Source organism: Manacus candei, unplaced genomic scaffold (assembly GCF_025592945.1).
Source record: "Manacus candei isolate 608988 ecotype Guabito, Panama unplaced genomic scaffold, ASM2559294v1 h1tg000065l, whole genome shotgun sequence".
Classification (NCBI taxonomy): Eukaryota; Metazoa; Chordata; class Aves; order Passeriformes; family Pipridae; genus Manacus; species Manacus candei.
In genome coordinates, this window is record NW_026138113.1 from 1,791,902 (window position 1) to 1,814,028 (window position 22,127).

Below are 22,127 nucleotides of genomic sequence, written 5' to 3' on the forward strand. Positions count from 1 at the left end.
CTGTAACACTCACATTTGCTGTTTGCCCCTCCTGGACTTGAGGAGCACACAATGATTTTATCAGTGTTTGCTGATTTTTTTTTCCTTTATTTGAACTTGTTAACAACTGCAGAACTACGTTTTCTGAGAGTGTATTCAGGGACTCATCCCCCAGGAGATCCTCCAGAGGCCTCTGCTCTCATTTGCATCTCCTTACTAATAAAAATGGAGCTTCTTTCTGCAGGTATTGCCTCAACTTCCAGGCCTGGGACAAAAGACAACATTGTCACCTGGAAATCCTCAAGCAACAAATGTGTTGTAGTGAAAACATTAAAATAGTCATTTTATCTCCTTAGAATTCTCTGGCAAAGGAGTGCCGTCTCTGGCCTGGGAATTTGTCAGCAATCTAGAGTTTCTTTTTACTTGGAGTATTTTTCTTAACCGTTTCCTAAAAAGAAGGAAAGGTTCCTTTGAGATGCAATGTCCAGATTTACTTTAGAACTTCTTTTACCTCAGAGTATTTTTAGTCTGTGGCACCACAGGGGAATTCCACTAATAAAAAAAGCATTGAAAGGACACAAACATTTCATGAATGTATTTTATGAATGTATTATTCACTGACATGTTCTGGAATAATTTTGGCTTTCACATGGGATTGCAGGAGGATGTTAAAATGTCTGACCTGCTTTTACTTACGAAGTGTTTCAACAAACTGACACTGTTCATAAACTTTTAAGTAGAAGATGTCAAGTTACCATTTTTAATTTTATTTTATTGTCTGAGAGAAAGCTGGGCTTGTGCAGTTGGATCATCCCATTCTTACCTCTGCTTCCCCTTCATCCTGTTCTGACTTTTCCAGTGGTTTTGCAAATGTTGGACAGTTTTAATCTGGTGTCAAAGTGCATCTGGTGTGAAGGTGGGATTCTGGAATGCCAGTGATTAATGGGCATGAACATATTGACCAACAAATTCTAATCACCTTTGGAGGCAACCCCAGCAAATGTTCTCTTTCTGGTCTGACTGGTGGACATAGATGCATTGAGGGGAGAGAATTCTGGCAAGAGAGGGGGGAATAGTCGTGGTTGGAGTGAGAGTGAGGGGTCGTAAGAGACATGAGAGTTGCAGCTGGGATCAGTCTGCCTGAAGACAGATAGGATTCAAGGGGGTTTAAAACCAGAATATTAACAATAATAATTAAAGAAATCCCTCCCTGTTAATTAACCACTGGCCTGTTTCAGCTGGAGGGTCACAACGAGCCGGTGGTGCTGCAGGTGTTTGTGGGGAACGACTCCGGGCGTGTGAAACCGCACGGGTTCTACCAGGCCTGCAGAGTCACTGGGAGAAACACCACCCCCTGCAAGGAGGTGGATATAGAGGGGACCACAGTCATCGAGGTCGGGCTGGACCCAAGCAACAACATGACACTGGCGTGAGTAGCTTTTTTTATAAGTATTTTTGCTTATGAGCTTGGGTTTGGGAACAGGTTTCCTTTTTCTGTTGGATGGGTTGGTAGTTAAAAGTGTGACCATCTTGGCACACACCGGGCACTGAGTGAGGCCACCTGGATAGAAAAACTTTTAAATCACATTCTCAATTTGTTTATTATACTTCATGCTTAGTCTGCTCTTCCTTAGACTTTGTCAGTTAACTTTGTTAGGTTGGTTTCCTGTCTCTGATTGATCAATAATGTGCATATCCAAGCATTAGGTGAATTATAGCCATCACTGTTCTGCTGGTTGGTTGGCTTTGAACAAGTACAGAATTGCTGCTTGGAAAAGGGATGGAGAATATTGGGCCCATAAAACTGGGAGTTGTGGATAGTGAAGCAAGACTGGCTTTTCTGCTCTCTTGCTTTGCTTGTTCTGCCCATCTTGACAGAGCTGGTGTGGTCCAGCACAGGTGAGGTTTTGGAGCCAGGATACAGCTGCATGAGAGCAGTATGTGGCCCCTGGGAAGGGGCTCATGACAGTGGGTCACAGCAGGAAGTTTTGAAAAGTGGATTCATCTGCTTTTGTGTTTTTGATCTCACAGGAAGGACACTTCAAATAGAAGTAATTCCCTACTATGCTTTTCACATGTATCAATATACAGGAAGGCAGTGATCTTCCAAAGTCTTCTTGTCAGTAGAACATCTATTTTGTAATGGCTCTGTGGTTGAAAGCTGCCACTCTGCACCTGGAAACTTGTATCAAGAGAAGAAACCTTTATTCAGTTTACAGTGTCTACTTCCTAAGCAGGATAATACAGTTTGCAGATTGACTGAATCAGTTTCATTCTCTTTTAGTAAAAAATTTATTCCTGTAAGTTTGGAAACTGCCTCTTAGAGAGTAATTTTATAATTGTCTTCGGGTGTTAATCATAGAATTATAGAATTGTTAAGGTTGGAAAAGACCTTTAAGATGGTCAAATCCAACCATATAAAGTATAGCAATACCAGGAAGAGGAACTGGAATTATCTAGGAAGAAGAGTTTTGCCTGGGCTGTTTTTCATGATATCTTGGTGTCTCTAAAGAAAATTTGCTGATATTTCAGTGCTGCTGTAGCACCTCTGTTAAAGGTAATGCTAGTAGTGGCATTGTCTGAAACACGCTGTCCCCTCCTCTCTGCTCCTCAGCTCTTGCTTGGAGTTTATTGTACTCAGATATCAGGTGGTCCCTGTGCTTTTTCGACATAGAGCCCAAAATCATGATTAAATTACAATATTCTTCTTTTCAACACATCACACTGTGTTTCTGGGGTTTTTTGAGCTTTTTGTTTTTATTTTTTTGGCTGTTTTTTGCTTGTAATACTTTTCCATGGAGCATTTGTCTCTGAAAGCCAGCACTGCATCTCTCACCTGGCCCTGTACGTCTGCCCCAGGACCACACTTACAGTAGGACGTATCTGTCACTTCCAAGCCCCACTGAACGTAAAAAATAATATGACTACAGTAAGTTTTCTTCTACTCCTGCTTTCTTTAAGTGAATGCAGAATATTTTGTAGCAATAATCCTACAAACCCAGATCTCGCCCTAGGGATGGAAGAATGAAGAGCTGTGATTCTAAATTGAATGCTTACCAGAATTATATTGCATTTTCTATTCTATTCGTGCTTTCATATGCTGTTCTCCCATGATTCATCCTCCAGATTATGCAGGGTTGAATTGAAAAATGAGAAAGGTCACAGAGAGATTTCATATAAATAAAAATAATCTAATAACATTTCAGTAATTACTTCAAGACTTTTGACTTGGTGGCTTATGGAACTTCTTGAAAGATTATTTAAGATACTGAACTTAATAAACTATTAAACTCTGTACTCTTCTGTGTTGTTAGGGTTGATTGTGTGGGAATCCTGAAGCTGAGGAATGCTGATGTTGAAGCCAGGATAGGGATTGCCGGGTCCAAGAAGAAGAGCACACGCGCCCGGCTGGTCTTTCGCGTCAACATCACGCGCAAGGACGGCTCCACTCTGACCCTGCAGACGCCTTCTTCCCCCATTCTGTGCAGTGAGTATCAAACCAGAATGCTGATTTTAGAGGAGTCTGGGCTTTGGTGTGATTTCTTCACAGAAAGGATGTCAGGCATTGGAAGGGGCTGCCCAGGGAGGTGGTGGAGTTCCCATCCCTGGAGGTGCTCAAGGAATGACTGGATGTGACACTCAGTGCTCTGGGCTGGGTGACAAGGTGGGGATCGGGCACAGGCTGGACTTGGTGGTCTTTGGGCTCTTTTCCAGTCTAAATGATTCTGTGATTTTATGCCTTGGGGGAAGAAAACGCCCCATGTTAATCAATGATTATTTCAGAATTGCTATAGTTTAGATTACATAGATTGATTTTTATTTGGGGTGGGGTATTAGTTAAAATTATTGACCTCTGTTTAAAAATAGTTATATATTTATGCTCTTCAATGAAATTAATTTTTGCCTCTTAAAATTTCACAATTTTTGTCATGGTTGCTTCGAATAGTGACTTTCTGATATAACTTTTAATCTCTTCTGTAATGTCACATTCATCCATCAGCTTTCAGTGCTAGAAAGGACTTGTGGTAAGTCAGCGGGCCTGGCATTCTGAGTGGTCCTTGGATGGACCAGAGGCTGAATCTGTTCTGGTTCAGTGCAAGAACAAAACTTTTATAAATGCTCTGTTTAGCACAAGCACAGCTGGCTGCCTTGGCTGAGGAGGTTCCACTGACCAACGAGGAAAAGGGAATCACAGAACCATGGAGCAGTTTAGGTGGGAAGGGATCGTAAAGCTCATCTCGTTCCACCCCCCTGCCATTTTCTTAAACAGTCCAAACCTTACTATTGTGAGCAGAAGCTGAGAGTCTGAGGTGAAACATTTAGAGACTGATTTTAAAATAGGCTGTTTAGCTGAAAAAAAGCTGTATTTGATGCAGTAAAGAGTAAATTGGTTTAGTTTTTGGCAAGCTGGGGTGGTTTGGTCACTTGCTAAGAAAATCTTCTCAATTGTGTGAGTTGCTGAGGGATTGCCCAGGAATTTTGTATTCTGGAAGTCTAAAACAAGGGAGCAAAATACTCTGATCAGACTTGCACCTTTGGAGAATATGTGGGTAGCGCTGATCATGATGTGAGGGTTGAGAGGGGGAGTCCTGAGACTCTTTCCAGGATTCTGTGCTTCTGTTGTAGCTTATGCTGAAGTTATGGTGACTTGCAGTAGACCTTGGCCAACCCAGTAGTGCTGGCACGTATGTCCTGGCTGATCAAAACAGCATAAAATAATGTTGTTTATTAAATTGTTCATATAAATCATCTCCTCAAGCACATTACACCGGGTTTGTTTGCTGCATACACCTTACTGCAGATGTGTGCTGTACCTTCTCAACAAGGTTTGCATTTTCCCTTGTCAGGGCCCATTTACGTTGTGTTTTATAACTGATAATGTTCCTGAAACCACAGAAAAGGCGTTAAGTAGCTGCAGGCTCTTTATTTAAGGTCTGTATTTTAAATAGGCTTTGTTAACTTGTTAGCAAACCTAAATCCAGTTACTCTTTTCATGTGCCTTGAGCATATTCAGTCGTTGCGTAACGGTTGCCTGGGAACCCTCTGCGAGAGTTGTAGAGAAGTCCTTTCTGAAAGGTCATTAAATAATTTAGAGTGGTACAGGATGTATGTTGTGCTGTGTAGTAAGCCCAGAGAATATTTTTATTAAACACTCAAAGTGGGCCATGCAAGTGCAGAGCACGAGCACGAGCGTGTGCCTAGGGATTTATGGGGAGTGGGAAAGGGGGCTGGGGAACCCTTGTTAGAAACTGCAGTTATTTTATCCTAAGTGTGTCAAAGCACGTTATTTTAAAATATCTGTCTGTTTAAATTGCCTGTAGTGCTCATTTAACATGTGTGGTTTTACATGATTTAGGCTTTTAGAAGAATAGGAATGGTTTGCAGCAAAGACAGTTGGTGATAAGTGTTACGTAAATTGTCATCTGAGTCGCTGGCACAGAGGTGTCCAGTGATGTGTGTCTGGAAACCACATCCTCTTTGCTTATTTATTGGATATAAATTGCTAAAATCCCCAACTACAGCGATGGGACTCTTGCAAGGATTTGGAAGGGAACTTAAAGCTCATCCAGTTCCACCCCCTGCCATGGGCAGGGTCACCTTCCACTAGACCAGGTTGCGCCAAGCCCTGGGTTCTTGCACCAGCCAGAAAACTTATGTCATGTAAAAAAACCAAGTGTAAACCCCTCCAGGTAATAGGGCAATTACCACTTCTGCCCTTTTGCAGAGCAGAATGAAATAATCTTTGTAAAAAACTAAGTTTTTTATGATCTTAAGGCTGAATTTGCAGGGGGGCTTCAGATGTGGCCAACGGCTGAGGCCTTTGTTTGTCTCTGTCTGTACCAGGGAATTACAGCACCATGTTTTCTTCTCTTCTGGGCACTTGTTGAGCTTTGGCTCCAACACTGAAAGTTTCATTTAGAAGATTTAATAGAGGCAGGAGGAAAAGGAAAATATTATTAGCGAATCATTGACCTAAGTGTGATTTTTGTGAGGAAATAATAGAAATGGTTATCTTCTGAAGAGTTAGTCATGGATGATGTAGTGAAGGAGGAAGATCAGGAATTATTTTGTTTTTTACTTCATCACTCTATAAGTAAAAGTGGTTTGGTTTGGATGTTGATATTTTCTTGATTTCAGACTGTTTTTTCCCTGCAGCTCAACCAGCGGGAGTTCCAGAGATCCTAAAGAAAAGTCTCCACAGCTGTTCAGTGAAGGGTGAAGAGGAAGTTTTTCTGATTGGCAAGAACTTCCTAAAGGGAACAAAAGTGATTTTCCAAGAGAATGTTTCTGGTTAGTGTGAAAGCCGTGCTGGCTTGGGGTGCTGAGGAGAGCACAGGGTTGGGGTTCAATTGCTTGGTAAAGCTCAGTTGTGGGGAGCAAACTGAGGAGCAGAATCAAGGGCATGAAAATAAACTGCTCTATTGCACGTGCAATAAACTCTGCTTTTTAATTTTCATTTAGATGAGAATTCCTGGAAGGCAGAAGCTGAAATAGATATGGAATTATTTCATCAGGTACTCCTCTATTATTATTATTATTACTACTACCATTATTATTATTATTACTATTCTTATTGTTGCTACTATTGCTATTATTATTATATTTTTAATTACAAAATACTCTGACTGTTTCCAGAGAAAAAATCAATAAAGCCTTTCCCTCTTGCTGTGCATTTCTAGAAATAATATTTTTTTTCTTCACATAAGTTCCACAGTGAGTCTGGCAGAATATAATTTTGGGTTTACACAAGTATAGTTGTTCCCTTTCTCATTGAGAAGTTGGGTACCACAGTTTGGTGAGCAGGTCTTTGCCCTTACATACAATAGAATTAAAATGCCTAATTCGGTTTTCCCAGCAGTTTTCCTAAGGACACACTGAGTTACTACTGAGAGGAAATAAATTGTGTGTACACCAGAGCTGTACCTGGCTGGATTTCTGTTCCACTGTGAAATCTTTTACAGAATATTTGCTTATTCTTTTTGACACAATTAAAGACAGCAGTCGTTATGGACTGTTGGGCTGAAATTGGAGAATTATTAAATGCAGATGATGTCAGACAAGGGCCATCCTGATCCCACACATACATCTCCCCCAGTGGCTTTGTTTTTTATGGTGGTTTATCAGTCTATTTCTCTCTTTTGATGTAAGTAAATACAGTTAAGGTCAATAATAATAAAATGTGATTTTTTTCCAGTGATGTTTGTTTGCCTTACAGAATCACCTTATTGTGAAGGTGCCACCATATCACGACCAGCAAATAACCTCAGCTGTTTCTGTGGGAATATATGTGGTGACCAACGCTGGGAGATCTCACGATGTGCAGCCCTTTACCTACACTCCAGATCCAGGTGTGTGACACACAGACTGGGGAGGGGTGGGCATTTCACCTGCTGAACTATCTCAGTTCTCATTTCACTGTTTAATCCATACCACAGGAATGTTAAGTAACGTAGATCTTTCCAAACTTCTCTTCATGGGAGGTTTGCTCTGCTAATAATAAAATGCAAAGGCTTTACTTTTCTCATTTATGTGGTAAATACCTCAAATTCCAGCTGCATGGAGACAGCTGTTAATATACAGCAGCATCCATTTCTAGTTTAAGGATCAGAATGAAGCTGAACAGGAAGAAAAATAGACATACTCCATACAGTGCACCAAATAAACCAAGAAATCCCACCAAGCTTTATCCTGAGGAAAGCTGCAGTTTGCCCACCTCACGTATTTTTGTTTATTTATCTATCTATATCACAATACACAGGGTGAAGGTTTGTGGGTTTCAAAGAACCTGAATTTTTTTAAGCTATAAGTAACTGTTTTGGTTTGCTTTGTTTGGTTTTGGCGTGTTTGCTGATTTAACATAGGAAGTTCTCAATGTGTTTTGTCTCAGCAGCTGGGACTCTGAATGTTAATGTGAAGAAGGAAATCTCCAGCCCAGCCCAACATTGTTCTTTTGAAGAGGCTATAAAAGGTACTAAATTGATTCTTATCAGTGTTGTTAATAATTTAACTCTAAATTCTTACTCAAATTTGGAGCAATGAATCAGACATCCTGAGATAGCTCCGTGCTTATAAAATCTGGCCCCGTTCAAACAGGGAGGTTTGTTCTCTGATTCTGAACATTTTACTTTATAACAGTATTCCTTTAAGTATGTTTTAATGAGTGAATATAGAACAAAAACTTTGCAAAAAATAGTATTAAATTTTCTCCCCATTTTTCATTCCTCAGGCCCTGCAGTCTGATCTTTATTTAATATGTTTGCAAGTGAAGAGCTAAAAAGAAGCCTTAGATAGTAGTTAATAAAAAAGATTTAGAAACTGTGTAGTGTTAATTTAGGCAAAACTACACCTAAACTTGGTAGTGGGGAAGGACTGAGCACTGAAAAACACAAATGTGGCAACTTGGTGTCTTTCAAAAGCTGTATTTTATAGGTTTAATGACACTGCTTTCAGCGGGTCTAGTTAAAAACATTAATTCTGGGAGTTTCAGCTTGCTCCCATCAGTGAGGACTTTTTTTTCTGACCATTCTGTCCATGCAAAGTTTGTCGTTTCCTTCCTAAAGAACAAGTTTTAGGTTTACCTATTTTTTTTAAGTGTGAATTGATCCTTCTAGTATTGAAATAGAGGAAGGAAATGTCTCTTAGTTGCCTGTGAAGACTCCAGTGGTGCACAAAGATGACTGGAAATTTCCACAGCCTGCTCTGGAAAAGCAGGTTGAAGGTGAACAGTGTGATCCCAGGTGTGATAGGAATCCATGGCTGCAGGTGAGACCCACAGAGCTCGTGTTTGAAGTTAAGAGCTTGGTCTTGGCATGGATGGATTTACAAGTTGACTTTACAACTTGTTAGGGAGGATAATACAAGATCTGATGAGTTTAAACCTGCAGAGAATAATTGGAGGAGAAATATGCAAAAATATGTAGGGCAATGAAACAAGCTGGTAAAAGGACTGGTAAGATTTCTAGTAGCCAGATTGAAAAGATGAGGAAAATAATAACTAATGTACAGGGTAAGCCTGACATCCATCTAATTTAGTGTGGAGGCTTCACCGAGGGAAGATCCCAACTGCTAGAGAACAGCTGCTGTTCCTCAGAACACAACGTGCTATTTCTGTTCCTTCATATCCTCATTTAATTTATGCAATAAATCTGAGTTTACCTTCTCATGTGGGTTTCTGCTTACCAGCTCTTTTGTGACAGTTCATTCCTGTACCTGTTCTGCTCCAGGTTGATCATGAACCAGAGGTCAGACAGTTTCGTGTGCTTTATGTGCTTTGTCTCTGCTCTGTCCTTCCCCACTTCATATACTTGTGCAGAAATTTTACTGCCACCTTATTGTAAGGTTTAAATTGGGTTAAAGCATGGAGATCTGTTGCTTTACATTGAGGATTAATGCTTTAATTTACTTGAAAGGACTTATGGAACAATGGTTTTTGCAGGCTTTCCCGTTGGTTTAGTTTAAGCCCAGTTTCAGCAGTATTTGAAATCAGAAAGGTTAATTCTTTACAGGAAAGATCTGGGATATCTTATGTAATTTTTTTATGTGGACCAGAAAAAATTATTGGAAGTGTTCAGGTTGGAACAACCTGTTCTAGTGAATGGTGTCCCTGCCTGTGGCAGGGGATTGGAACTGGATGCCTCTAAGGTCCCTTCCAACCCAAACCATTCACCGATTCTGTGAGGTTAAAATTAATGCTAAAGTGATCTAATGCATTGTATTTGTGGCTACAGCAGTGAAGGCCTCAGGCTGTAACCTGGAGAAGGTGAACATTCTTCCTAGTGCCTTGATAACTCCACTCATGCCAAGCAGTATGATTAAGAACGAAGATGTGGCTCCAATGGAAGTAAGTGCAGAAAAACACTCTCCCCCCACGTTCCAGGTGAGTTTGGTGGGGGGCTGAGAACAGCAGCTTTGAGAGTCCGAGTTACATCCGCCCCTTTGTCCATGCTTTGATAGTGGAGAAGAGTAATAGACAGGGAAAATGCCATGTCCAGGATCAACCTGGGTAAAACATGATCACAGAGCAGGAGTGAAATAACAGACAAGTTCCTTAGATAACTCACCTGGCTCCTGCACCCAGACTTGGATAGTGATTCTGTGATGATGTTTTTTGTGCTGTGGTACAGAACTAGTAAATTACTGTAATATTCTTTTAATGAATTCCTAGCAGTGCTTTCATTAAATTGTGCCTTAACTCCATCCTTGAAGTAGCATTTCCACTGGTAATCATTTGCTTACTGATTTGGGTATGTCTGGAGAAATACACAGACATCACATCTTCTCCCTCTGATCTTCCCTGGACATAAGAGATTGGGGGAAATTTTACCAACATCACCCAACTACATTTATAAATTACCCAATGTCTTGCTCTTTTCAGGCTTCAAATGTGGTTGGACCAACTCAACAAACATTGGAAAACAGCATGTCTGGCATATCAACTTCTGCTTCCCATCTACCTTCTGAAAGTGAAAACCAGCAGCAAATCCAGCCCAAGGTGTACAACCCAGAGTCCCTGACCACGATCCAGACCCAGGACATTTCCCAGCCTGGCAGCTTCTCAGCAGTGTCCACTCCGGGGCAGCTGCAGAACAGCGACGCGTTACTGCAGCAAGCTGCCCAGTTCCAAACGAGGGATTCCCAGACCAGGGAAGTGCTGCAGTCGGATGGCACAGTAGTGACTCTGTCACAGTTGACTGATGCATCACAACAACAACAGTCCACGCTCTCAGAGCCAGCACAGGCCTTGCAGCAGCAGATTTCATCGAGTATCTTCTCATCGGCCAGCGGCGTGAGTCAGTTACAGAACACGATACAGCAGCTCCAGGCTGGGAATTTTCCGACCAACACTGCCACTGGCAGCAATAGGAACGTTGACTTGGTGCAGCAGGTTTTGGAAGCTCAGCAGCAGTTATCTTCCGTTCTGTTCTCTGGTTCAGACAGCAGCGAGGATGTCCAAGATCAGCTGAACGCAGATATCTTTCAGCAGGTCAGCCAGATACAGAATAGTGTAAATCCTGGGATATTTTCCTCCTCAGACACAGCTGTCCATTCCAGAGCGGAGAACCTTTTGCCTGGGCGAGCTGAGAACGTTCACTCTCAGCCTGAGAGCTCCCTGTCCAACCCCCAGCAGCAGCAGCAGCAGCAGCAGCAGGCGATGGAGACGTCGGCGGCGATGGTGATCGGGATCCAGCAGAACATGTGCCCGGCTGCCACGCCGATGCAGTCGGATCTGTTCTCCTCCACAACCTCGGGGAACGGAGCCCTGCAGCAGTCCCCGGTGTACCAGCAGGCTTCTCACATGATGAGTGGGTTATCGACTAATGAAGACATGCAAATGCAGTGTGAATTATTCTCCTCATCCCCCGGTGTCTCGGGGAGCGAGGCGGCTGCCCCTGCTCAGCAGCAGGTCTCCAACAACGGCCCTGCCATGTTCCAGGCATCCAGTTCTGCAGATGGAGAAGAGGCTTCGGGACAGAGTAAGCAGATGCAGAGCTCTGTGTTTCAAACCATGGTTCAGATGCAGCACAGTGGGGAAAGTCAGTCCCAGGTTAATCTCTTCTCATCTACCAAAACCATGATGAGTGTCCAGGCAAGTGGGACTCAGCAGCAAGGGGGGGGCCTGTTCCAGCAAGGTGGGGAAATGATGTCGATCCAGTCAGGAAGCTTCATGCAGCAGTCTCCACACTCACAGGCTCAGCTTTTCCACTCTCAGAATCCTATTGGTGATACTCAGAATATATCCCAGGAAACACAAGGCTCTCTTTTTCATAGCTCAAATTCCATTGTCCACAACCAGACCAACACTAACTCCTCTGACCAACTGCAGCCCCCGATGTTCCACTCTCAGAATGCCATGGGTGTCTTGCAGAGCTCCTCAGTTCCTCAAGACCAGCAGTCTGCCAACATGTTCCTCTCCCAGAGTTCCATGAGCAACCCTGCCACTCAGGAAGAACAGATGTCATTCTTTACAAGCCCAAATTCCATTTCTTCTCTTCAGACAGCAACAAACACTGAACAGCAGACTTCTTTCCAGCAGCAGACCCAGATATCTCATATCCAGAGTTCCATGCTTCCCCAGGAGCAGCCTCAGACCCAGCCTGCTCAGCAGGGTTTGTTTCAGTCTCAAGTGTCGTTGGGCTCCATCCAGTCCAGCTCCATCCCTCAGAACCAACAAGGAGCCATCTTCCAACCTCAGCATTCGATCGTTGCTATCCAGAGCAGTCCTCCAGCGCAAGAACAGCAGCAGCAGCAGCAGCAGAACATGATGTTCAGCAATCAAAGCGCGATGGGTACCATGGCCTCTCAAAAGCAGAACATGATTTTCAATCCCAATCAAAACCCAGTTACCAACCAGGAGCAACAAGGCCAGTCCATTTTCCATCCACAGACGAACATGGCATCGATGAACCAGGAGCAGCAGCCCATGCAATTCCAGAGTCAGACCCCAGTGTCTTCTCTCCAGAATCCTGGCTCCAACCAGGCCGAAGCACAGCAGCCAACCATCTTCCATAACTCACCCCAGATTCAGCTGGTCCAAGGGTCCCCAAGTTCTCAAGAGCAACAAGTCACCCTGTTCATCTCCTCAGCTTCCATGTCTGCCCTGCAGAACAGCATGAGCCAGCCGGAGCTGCAGCAGTCTCCCATGTACTCCTCTCAGAACAGCATGGCAGGAATGCCAGGAACTGCCTCTCCTCCCCAGCAACAGGCCCCTTTGTTCCACAACACAGCAGGAGGTGCCATCAACCAGCTGCAGAATTCCCCTGCGTCATCCCAGCAGACATCGGGAATATTCCTGTTTGGCATCCAAAACAGTGAGTGACAAGTGCCCCATGTTGAGCTTGCAGTTTGGAAGAGATTCTCATAGATCATAGAATGGTTTGAGTGGGAAGGGGCACTGAAAATTTATCTTGTTTCACCCCCCTGCCATGGGCAGGGACACCTTCCACTAGACCAGGGTGCTCCAAGCCCTGTCCAGCCTGGCCTTGGACACTTCCAGGGATGGGGCAGCCACAGCTTTTCTGGACAACCTGTACCAGGGCCTCACCACCCTCACAGGGAAGAATTGCTCCTTAATATCTAATCTAGGAATAATTGTGCTCTCTTAAGAGAGCATTTCTCTTGCTGGATTTGGTTTCCACAATATGCGTGTTGGCTTTGTCCACACGCTGTTGAAGGAAAGCAAGGATTTCGGAAGCTGTGTAGTCCAGAAAAATGTCAGTTAAAGTGCAGTTTCCCCTATCCCCTGTCTGGATCTAGCTTCCATGACAAGTTCTGTGGAATGTAGATCCTTTCTTTGTAAAGGTCTGTAGGTAGCTGTGGAGCCCCAGAAGTGAGAGGTGCAGGTGATGGTACAACAGGTTGTTGCAGCTCTGCTGTGGTTGTACCCAAGTGTGTGCTTGGACTTACCCTCACTGAAATGTTCCTGTGTTCTCTTCCTGCCCCCAGACTGTGGCCAGCTGCTCACCTCGGGGCCAGCCCCACTGCCAGAGGAGCTGATGGCCATGGGCCAGCCCGGGCAGCCCCAGGGCGAGGGGCAGGCGGCGGTGCCGGCGCTCCTGTCCCAGCAGATCTCGGAGCCGGCGCCGCTGCCACCGGCGATGGCACCCAACCAGAACATGGAGAAAATTGATGATCTGCTCGTGTCCTTGCAAAACCAGGGGAACAACATGGCTGGCTCCTTCTAATCTGGCAAGTAAGTGTTGAGGTTGAGTGTCTGGGTTCTGTCCTGCCACACCTATGCTTTTGCACAGTACACTTTTACCTTGGAGTGTATGACTGTGCTTTAAGAGGTCAGCTAAACCACCAGTGATGCTGAATTAAGACTATAACACCAGAATGAAGTTATTAAACCAAGTCAGAATTTGTATGCAGCAGTTGGTTGAGGCCGGGCCTGTTGTTCACTTCTCATATGTTTTGTCATCTGCTGTCACAGCCTTTTGTTAGGAAGTATTTTGTTAGGAAGGAGAGTGGATCACTGACAGCTTGACAGGCTTATGAAATGTGACTGCAGTTAAAAACTTGAGACTTACTGAATAAAAAACAAACACCTCAAGTCTGAAGTGTTCTGAACTTGCCCCCTGGGTTATAATAACGTAGTGTGAACAAGTTTTGGTTTAATATGGCAGGCCCTGAGTGTGCCACAGGCTGAGGCTGTGCCAGAAACGTGCTGACACCGTCAGCTGTTACTGGGAAACATCCTGTGCCTTTTTCAGAGGGGGGGAAGAGGCTTTGACTACAAGTGAGCACCAAGAACTGTAAGGACTCTGGACTCTCGTGTGGGTTGTGGCATGTAACTTGGCCCTGATTAACTGTGATGCCATCCTAAATCCCCCACGAGTTTCACTTAAGTGATAAATGTAATTTTTTAAATTAAAGGGGTTTGTATATGGAGTTAGAAACTTTCTAAAAAAAAAAGGCAAAAGGAAGAAGGGTGGAAGGAGTGATCCTGCAATAGGAAAGAATGCTGTATTCCTATCATGGAATGGTTTGGATTGGAAGGGACTTTACAGACCATCTCATCCCACCCCCTGCCATGGGTGAGGATACCTTCCACTAGACCAGGTTGCTTCAAGCCCCATCCAGCCTGGCCTTGGACACTTCCAGGGATGGGGCAGCCACAGCTTCTCTGGACAACCTGTGCCAGGGCCCCACCACCCTCACAGGGAAGGATTTCTTCCTAATAACTAATGTAACCCTGCCTTCCTTCAGCTTAAGGCATTCCCAGTTACTCTGTCACTCCAGGCCCCTGTCCAAAGTCCCTCTACAGCTCTTTTGGAAGCCCCCTTTGGGTACTGGCTTTAAGATCTCCACAAAGCCTTCTCTTGCTACTCACCCCCAGTTTGCTGCTACTCATGAGGAACACTTTGAAGATGAAGGCACTACACAGCAGTAAGAGGATGACTGTGGTTAGCTGTGCATTACTTTTCTGCTTGTTTTCTCCTGCAGAAATTCTGTGAAGAAAAAAACCCGACGATTTCCCAGATCCTCTCAGACCTTCCGACTCTGGATTAGGCTGCGTGGAACTGATTGCTTCTGTGGAAAAGTGGCCCTCTCTAAAGAGCACACACGTGGCCAGTGGCAGACCTGGGGCCACAGCCATGGAATTTGGGCTCTGTAGTGCCAATAATGCTGAGGAGTTATGCTTTGTGTTACTGGGGCATGGGATTGGGCTGTTACCAGGTTCCTAAACCTCATTACCGTGGGGGCTCTTTGAATTTAAAGCATATCTGGTCAGTTATTATTGTTGTTAGAAGGTAATCCATGTTACCATGTTTACTTTTTTCCCCTTCTCTTCCTTCTTCACATCCCCTCTTTTGCCTAGCTCATGAAGCAGGAACAGCAGTTTCCTCTGACATGAGCTGTGTCTCAGCTGTCAGTAAGTGATGGAATCTCACAATTGACATGGAGTGGGAAAGCCAAATCTGCGATTTATTAATTGAAAATATTGATATAACCAAGCAGAGAATTGTTGCTATAGATAGCCAGAGGTGAGCAATTCCCATCTGAGAATGGGATTAACAATTTTCCACATCTCTTAGCTGTACATAGAGCAAGGGTTTGGTGGCTCTGCAGAATGAAGAAATGAAGGGGAACTTCCAGTTGCTCTTAAAATTTTCTCCTCTAAAACACCTTCAGCTTGTAAAGAACATTCTGGCTGAGGAAGGAACTCCTCTGTGTCTCTCACTCTGACTGATGGGTTAGAGCTCTGTAAAGTCTCATTAGCTGTTCCCAAACCAGCCTTCTCCCTTTCATCCTTTCCATGGTTTTCCTTTTCTCCCTCAGTTTCATACCGTGTTTTTAAAGAAAAGACATAAATATCCTACTGGCTTTAAAGCTCAGAAGCAGCTTTTAGGAATCCTTGGCAGTAAATTGCTTAGTCAGTAGAAGCTTTGATAAATAATCAAGGAGTAAGGAGGGAGGAAGCAATTTCCCCACCACCTTCTAAATGCAGGAATCCCCCTTAACCTGCCATTTTCCAGCTGTGACTGATGGAAATCTTCAGCTTGGCTTTACTCCAAGTAGGGGGCAAATTGCATCATTTTTAAGCCTTCTTAAAACATCACTTCGTCCTGAGCTGTTGCATCTTTGTAGCACGTGGAGCTCATTGCAGTTCTGAAGTGATTTTTCCTTTTTCTACCACCAAGCCCCAAGTCTGGTTTCTAGATTGTCGTGTTTAATTCAGAAATAAATCATTGACTATTGTTACCGAATGTAAAAACAACCCACTCCAGACCATGCAGGTGTATTGTGAGGCATGTGAATTTTTTGGGTGCTTCAACTCTTGGGACAGTTTGTGATCTCTCACTAAAGCCTCGCTCAGATCCGTGTTCTCCTCCCGCTCCCCGGGCGGCCATAACGCCTCGTAGAGTGTAGTTGGTGTCACGTCATTTTTCATTTTTGTTATTTGAAATAACAAAAGAACAGTCTGTAAATGGTTTTTTTTTTTTTTTTAAGTTCCTCGAGTCTGTTTACTGTGTGTTTTCCCCTTAACTTGTGTGCGTAGTTGAGCCGTGTAGAGTTTTTGTTGGTTTTCCTGGATTTTCCCTGTTTGTGGGTCTGTCACGACGTTCACTTTCTCTTTCTGTCTCTCTCTTTCTCTCTCTCATTGAGAGGCATTGAATTACGTTTTCAGTAGTAAGGCTTCTTGCCGATATGAAGGGAACTTTTCAGAAAGAGACCTGCTCTGGGTCATTTAATTTTGAATACAGTTTTCAATCGTTCAAGTTTTGGATGGTTTATATCTAATGTGTGTTTCATTTTTTTGGAAAGCTATATTTTGTATTTAGGAAATGGTATAACTATTTTGCTATTTGTACTGAGTGAGTACATTGGCATAAATATAAAAAATTTATATATATACATATATATAAAATATTCTTTTTGCCACACATTTTTGTGGTAAATTTGTGAGTTTGTCTGATGTTCTACCACAACGTGGCGTCTGATAACAGTGGGGTGGGGTGGGGTTTGTTATGTCTTTATTGAGTATTTAAGTACTTTTTGCAACATAAATAACGTGTTCATCTCTCGCCATTCCATCAGGCAGTGTTGGTCCAGCTGGCCATGAGAAGCTTCGCTCTGTGTTCGGTGTGTCCCTTACTCACAGTCTGGGAAGGAAACCCAGAGGCATTTAGGATTATACAAAATATGAAATATCGGGGTTTCCCTCAGAATGAGCCATTCAGCTTTTCTCTACTCTCATTGCCTATTTAATATTTTATTATTAGCGCCTCTGTGTTTTAACTCTTAATTTATAATTATGCTCAAACTTCGAAAATTTTAATCATGACAAAACAAATTCCCTGCTGCATCATGTCCAGAGCTGCTTTAACCCCAACCAGACTTTTTTCTTTTTGTGGGTTTGTTGTTTTTGGTTTTTTTTTTTCCCCTGCTAAGACAAAATATTAACAACATCTTGTAATGGTTCATGTGAAAGCAGCAGCCTCACAGCAGTGACCAAATGCTGTGTGGGGCTCAGACTGAGAACTATGGACTGAAACAACTTCCAGAGGGCCATGGAAGTCCGTAGCCAGTTATTGGAAAAGGAACTGACGGTGTTTGCAGGATACATTTCCCAGGACAAGCTGCTGGGTGTCACCTGGGGCCATCATACACAGGAGAAGTGACAGGAATGATCAGTTCACTCTGTGCTGCTTCAGTTTGTTTGTTGTTCCAGAGGGGTGTATCTGTATGTTGGTCAGTGCCAAGTCACCAGGGACCAATTCTCCATGGAACAGGATGGGTGCCCAGAAGAGAACCTCATCCCAGGACTGCCACAGCTCCAAGGCAGTATGTTTGAATTGTGGGTTTGTTTGAGATCGCTTGTGAAGAGAAGAGAAAAAGATGTACAAAACAAACCAATCAAGGGCTGTGCTATCCCAGTTTTCCCTTCTGGAAACACCTCCTTTCCTCGTGTTAGATTTACCTGTTCATTTTAGGTCAATGTTTAAATGTACAACACTTTGAACATGTGATTTGGTTACAAAAAGTATTTGTCTGTGACTGAAGAGGTCGCTCAGCGGTTGGCATGTGCTCAGAGCTGTTTCAGAGGGATTGGATCAGCCAAAAAAGAGCTGAAGGACAGGCTGCAGGATGTCACAGGAGCCACATCTGTGTTTTACCAGAGTCCTGAGCATTTTCTTCTGTAATTAAGCAGTTGAGATTGGTCAGTGGAGCTTTATCTGCTTTGTTTGACCCCTGTGTTTCCCCCTCTGCTCTCCGGGAGCACACGGATTGCTGGCACTGTGTCTGGTCCCTTTGGCTGAGAAAGAAGATCCTGAGGTTTTAGTCTCTGTAAATCAAGCCTATGGGGGGGGGGTATCAGAGCACAGTTTGTGGGCACAGGTGAGGATTTAGGGAGAGGAACCTGCCAGGCACAGTCCCACATCCACACACGTTCTCTCAGCCACTTTTACATTGTGAGTGTGCACAGAGACACAAAAATCACACACCCAACACTTAATGCACAGTTTTAGCTGAATGTCTCCTCTGGCAGGGCCTTACTGGTGCTTTGTGCTTAATTAGCAAGTTGTTATTAATTGCCTCCTCACTGCCTGATCTTTCAGCGAGCCAAATGCTTTGCTCTTATTTTAACACAAATCTAGTTCAAGAAGCAATTCCAGGCTGGCAGTTCTGAAGTGGATATTGAATCTTCAATCATTTATTATAATTACCTCTAATCACTGACAGGGTGGTTGCTTCCCATGTAGTTTTAAGATAAAATAAGGCCTGAGCAGTTAAACATTGACAGGTTTTTCACTCAAAGTGCCAAGTCTGGGCAGCTCTGTCAGTGGACATTCCCCTCATTTGGATAAGTTGCAACTTTGCAACTTTTTTTTTTTTTTGAAGTTTCTATTGAGATTTTGATTTAGGATCTAATTTTTAAAAGGAAAACGTGTCTGAACAGTTTTTTATTCCTGATTTCTTGTGCCCCTGCTTGGCAAACTGTTTGGTTCCTTTTCTAGGGGCATGGCATGAGAGGAGTGCAGGGAGCACTGTCTGAATGGGAGAAGCAGGAACAAGGAGAGGGAATTGCTTGGCATGCTCTGAGCTGTAGGTGGAAGATGCAAAGAGGAAATACTGGTCACTGGTGACTTCTCATTAGTGCAAAATTGACTTTCAAGGAGTCAGTGGGTTTTGTGGTCCAGAACACTGGGAGCAGCTCTGTTCTTTAGAAGCTAAAAGGAAACAGCACTGAGATGCTGTGTTTTTTCAAGGGTTTTGTTTTAATTTGGGCTTAGTTAGTCTTTTGGGGCAGATTGTGAGCCCTTTGTGTTTGTGCTCAGCCCAGTTATGCCAGTTGTGGTGCCCTGTGCAGGGAGTCTGTGCCCACTGCTCCAGGATGAGCAAGAGGGTCAGGGTTGGAAATGGGATAAATGTGTTTAGATACAAAGAAAAATACAGCAGGGGGCAAACTCCTGTAAAAGGGAACTTGTAAAATTCTCTAGTGGAGTGGGGGGCTCAGAGGGGTTACACAGGAGGAGAGGCTTTTCCTCTCACATTCTGTATAGGAATGTAAATATGCACTGCCTGTATATTCTAGGATTATATATATGTATATAGAGGAGTCATATCTATTATATATAAATAACTAGACACATGCATAGAATACTGTTATATTTACATTTTTATAAACATGAAATAATATTCCTTTTCCTTAGTAGGAGGTTTTTGTAGTCACTCATGAGTAGCTGTCTCAGCACCTCTCAGTCCTGTATGTGTGGCCCTGTTGGTAACGTGACTCCAGAATTTGCTTTGCTTGTGAATGTCACTGAAATCTGTGGGTTTGAACAGCTGTGGCCACTTTTGTATTTTTATATCTTTTTATTAATACTTGCAGATATGGGTTAGAGTAGAACTGACAAGCAGGTGGAGGCCTGTCTGAGGATGGGCTGTGGCAGCACAGGCTTCCTGCATCCCTGAGCTCCTGTCTGGCTTCCTTTGAGCCCCTGCAGGACTTTTCCCATTCCCAATCTCCCAGCAGCTCGTGCAGACAGGGAATGGTGGTGGCTGTGCTGTGGAGGAGCTGGGCTCACACCACTCAGATATGTTGGTCCTTGTTGTGTAGCAAAGGGGCCCTGTTGCTCAGCTGGCTGTGTTGGGTCAGGGAGGAGAAGCTTCCTCTGCCATTCCTCTTTATTCCCATAGGGGCAGGAGTCTGTAAAGTAATTTTTATCTGAATTGTTATTGCAACAGTCAACTTCAAGAGAACTCCTTGAAAGCCAGTGAAGCTCCCCTTGGCTTTTGACCATGAGGGACCTGTTGTCTCGTGCTGATTCCTTACAGGTTGTGTGAGGAATTAAACCCTAAGAATCATAGAACCATAGAATATGCTGAGTTGGAAGGGACCCTCAGGGATCATCCAGCCCAAATCCTGGCCTTGCACAGGACACCCCAGCAATTCCACCCTGTCCTGAGAGCATTGTCCAAACGCTCCTTGAGCTCTGGCAGCCTTGGGGCCGTGACCACTGCCCTGGGGAGCCTCTTCAGTGCCTGACCACCCTCTGGGGGAAGAACCTTTCGCTGTTATCCAGCCTCACCCTCCCCTGACACAGCTTCATGCTATAAAATGCAGGTCATAAAATCAATGGTGTGTGTTGAGTCCACCATGACTTTTCATGCCAAATCCAGCGTGTTCTACTGGAATTTGACATGGGGTGGATCAGGCATTGTTGTTGTGGCGCAGGGTTCATCAGATCACCTCCAGCACACTGCCAGCCAGTGTTCTTATTTCTTCTCTTGGAGTTTGCAGGGCTGATCTCTGCCCTTTCCTTTTTGCTGTTACAGTTCATTAAATTGCCAGGTAACATTCCCTGGATGGGGATGGGGTGAGGAATCCGAGGTTCAGGTTCCAAGGCTCCCTTACCCAGCAGCCACTGGGTGGCATTCCAGCTGCATGCTTTGCTCCAGGCTTGGGATTAGGAAGGGTCCTGTGTTCAGGTGACAGGTAAAATGGCCTTGGCTTGGTTTTGGCCCCTGGAGCTGCTCCACTGGGAGCCGGGAATGGCCTGACCTGAATGTCCTCGGGCAGGAGCTGTTTGGGGTAACAGTTCCTGGAGGGAAGTTTGTTTGAAAGTGGCTCTTTGAGTGTTGCAGAACTGGGATCACATTCCAGTGTCCTTAGCAGCCTGCAGTATTCCTGAAGCTCTTTTATTCTGGATAAAACAAGGTAATTTGAATTATTTCCATCTGAGCTGATGCTGAGTAAACTCCAACCCCTTCCGAGCAGAGCTCCAGCCTCTGTTCCTGGCTGCACCTCTGGTGGCCTCCTCATCTGTCTGCAGGTGTTCCAGGTGTTCTGGGTGCACCGTCCAGCACTGAGCTGCCTCTTCTGTGTCCTGCAATGTGAAAGTAGCACCAGATACTCCTTTGTGCAGTTCTGTGTATATGGCTTTCGTAGGTGGGGTTTTCCAAGCACTGATTCCCGGTGTTTTCAGTTTGTCTCTGAGGGGATATTTTATTTGCATCTATGTTTTTAGCTCTCCTGTGATAACTTGTTGAATATTAAAAAAAAAAAAAAAAAATATTTTGCTTCTATTGGGACATTTGTATACTCGCAACTATATTTCTGTAAACAGCTGCAGTCGAGAATAAAACGATGAAAGTTTTCATTTTGCTGTGTAAAGTCTTGTGGTGGTTTTTCCAAGGGCATCTTCCCTCTGCTGGGAGGAAGCTCTGCTCACCAGTGTGGAATGGTCCAGCTGGGAACCATCTGGTGCTGGTCAGGAGCTGTGTCCTGCTGCAGCTGTTGTGTAAGAAAAGGCACTTTGGAATCACATCCCAGCGTTTTGCATTGACTTTGTCATGTGGAGCCTCCCAGTAACCCCTGGGGGGCTGCCCAACCCATCCTGCAAATTGTAACCAAAGGAATTGCTTCCATAGTCTGGGATTCCATTGCTGAGGGATGTGGGGAGATGCAGACTCTCCCTTAGGGTCATTGGGGCTGTTCTGCCCCACGGAGGTGAGGCAAGTCCAAAGCTAAGATGACGGGAGTTGCCACCCCCTCAGCAGGATTTTGGGGGGTGTCACCTCATTCCCTTGATTTGCATCTTAGTACCAACACACTAAGAATGACCTGGGGCTGGGGAGGCCCAGCTGTGTCCCCCCTTCCTGCTCCCACTCTGCAACCCATGACCTCTCCAGGACCAGGG

General features: G+C 44.2%; 1 protein-coding gene across 11 annotated transcripts in view; it reads left to right on the top strand.

The window, feature by feature from the left end:
* NFAT5 (nuclear factor of activated T cells 5) overlaps positions 1 to 21,587 on the top strand; it is a 59,498-nt gene extending 37,911 nt beyond the window's left edge. For 5 of the 11 annotated variants that reach the window (XM_051805555.1, XM_051805566.1, XM_051805565.1 and 2 more), the window contains 10 exons: positions 1,218 to 1,408; positions 3,294 to 3,466; positions 6,136 to 6,270; positions 6,442 to 6,494; positions 7,196 to 7,328; positions 7,868 to 7,948; positions 9,708 to 9,856; positions 10,355 to 12,788; positions 13,423 to 13,669; positions 14,923 to 21,587. In XM_051805555.1, coding sequence (XP_051661515.1) covers positions 1,218 to 1,408; positions 3,294 to 3,466; positions 6,136 to 6,270; positions 6,442 to 6,494; positions 7,196 to 7,328; positions 7,868 to 7,948; positions 9,708 to 9,856; positions 10,355 to 12,788; positions 13,423 to 13,661 — 3,588 coding nt within the window. In that variant the 3' untranslated portion in view covers positions 13,662 to 13,669; positions 14,923 to 21,587. The remainder of the gene's footprint in view (positions 1 to 1,217; positions 1,409 to 3,293; positions 3,467 to 6,135; positions 6,271 to 6,441; positions 6,495 to 7,195; positions 7,329 to 7,867; positions 7,949 to 9,707; positions 9,857 to 10,354; positions 12,789 to 13,422; positions 13,670 to 14,922) is intronic. The other 6 variants (XM_051805557.1, XM_051805558.1, XM_051805556.1 and 3 more) reach the window with 6 other exon arrangements.
* Positions 21,588 to 22,127: the final 540 nt, after the last annotated feature.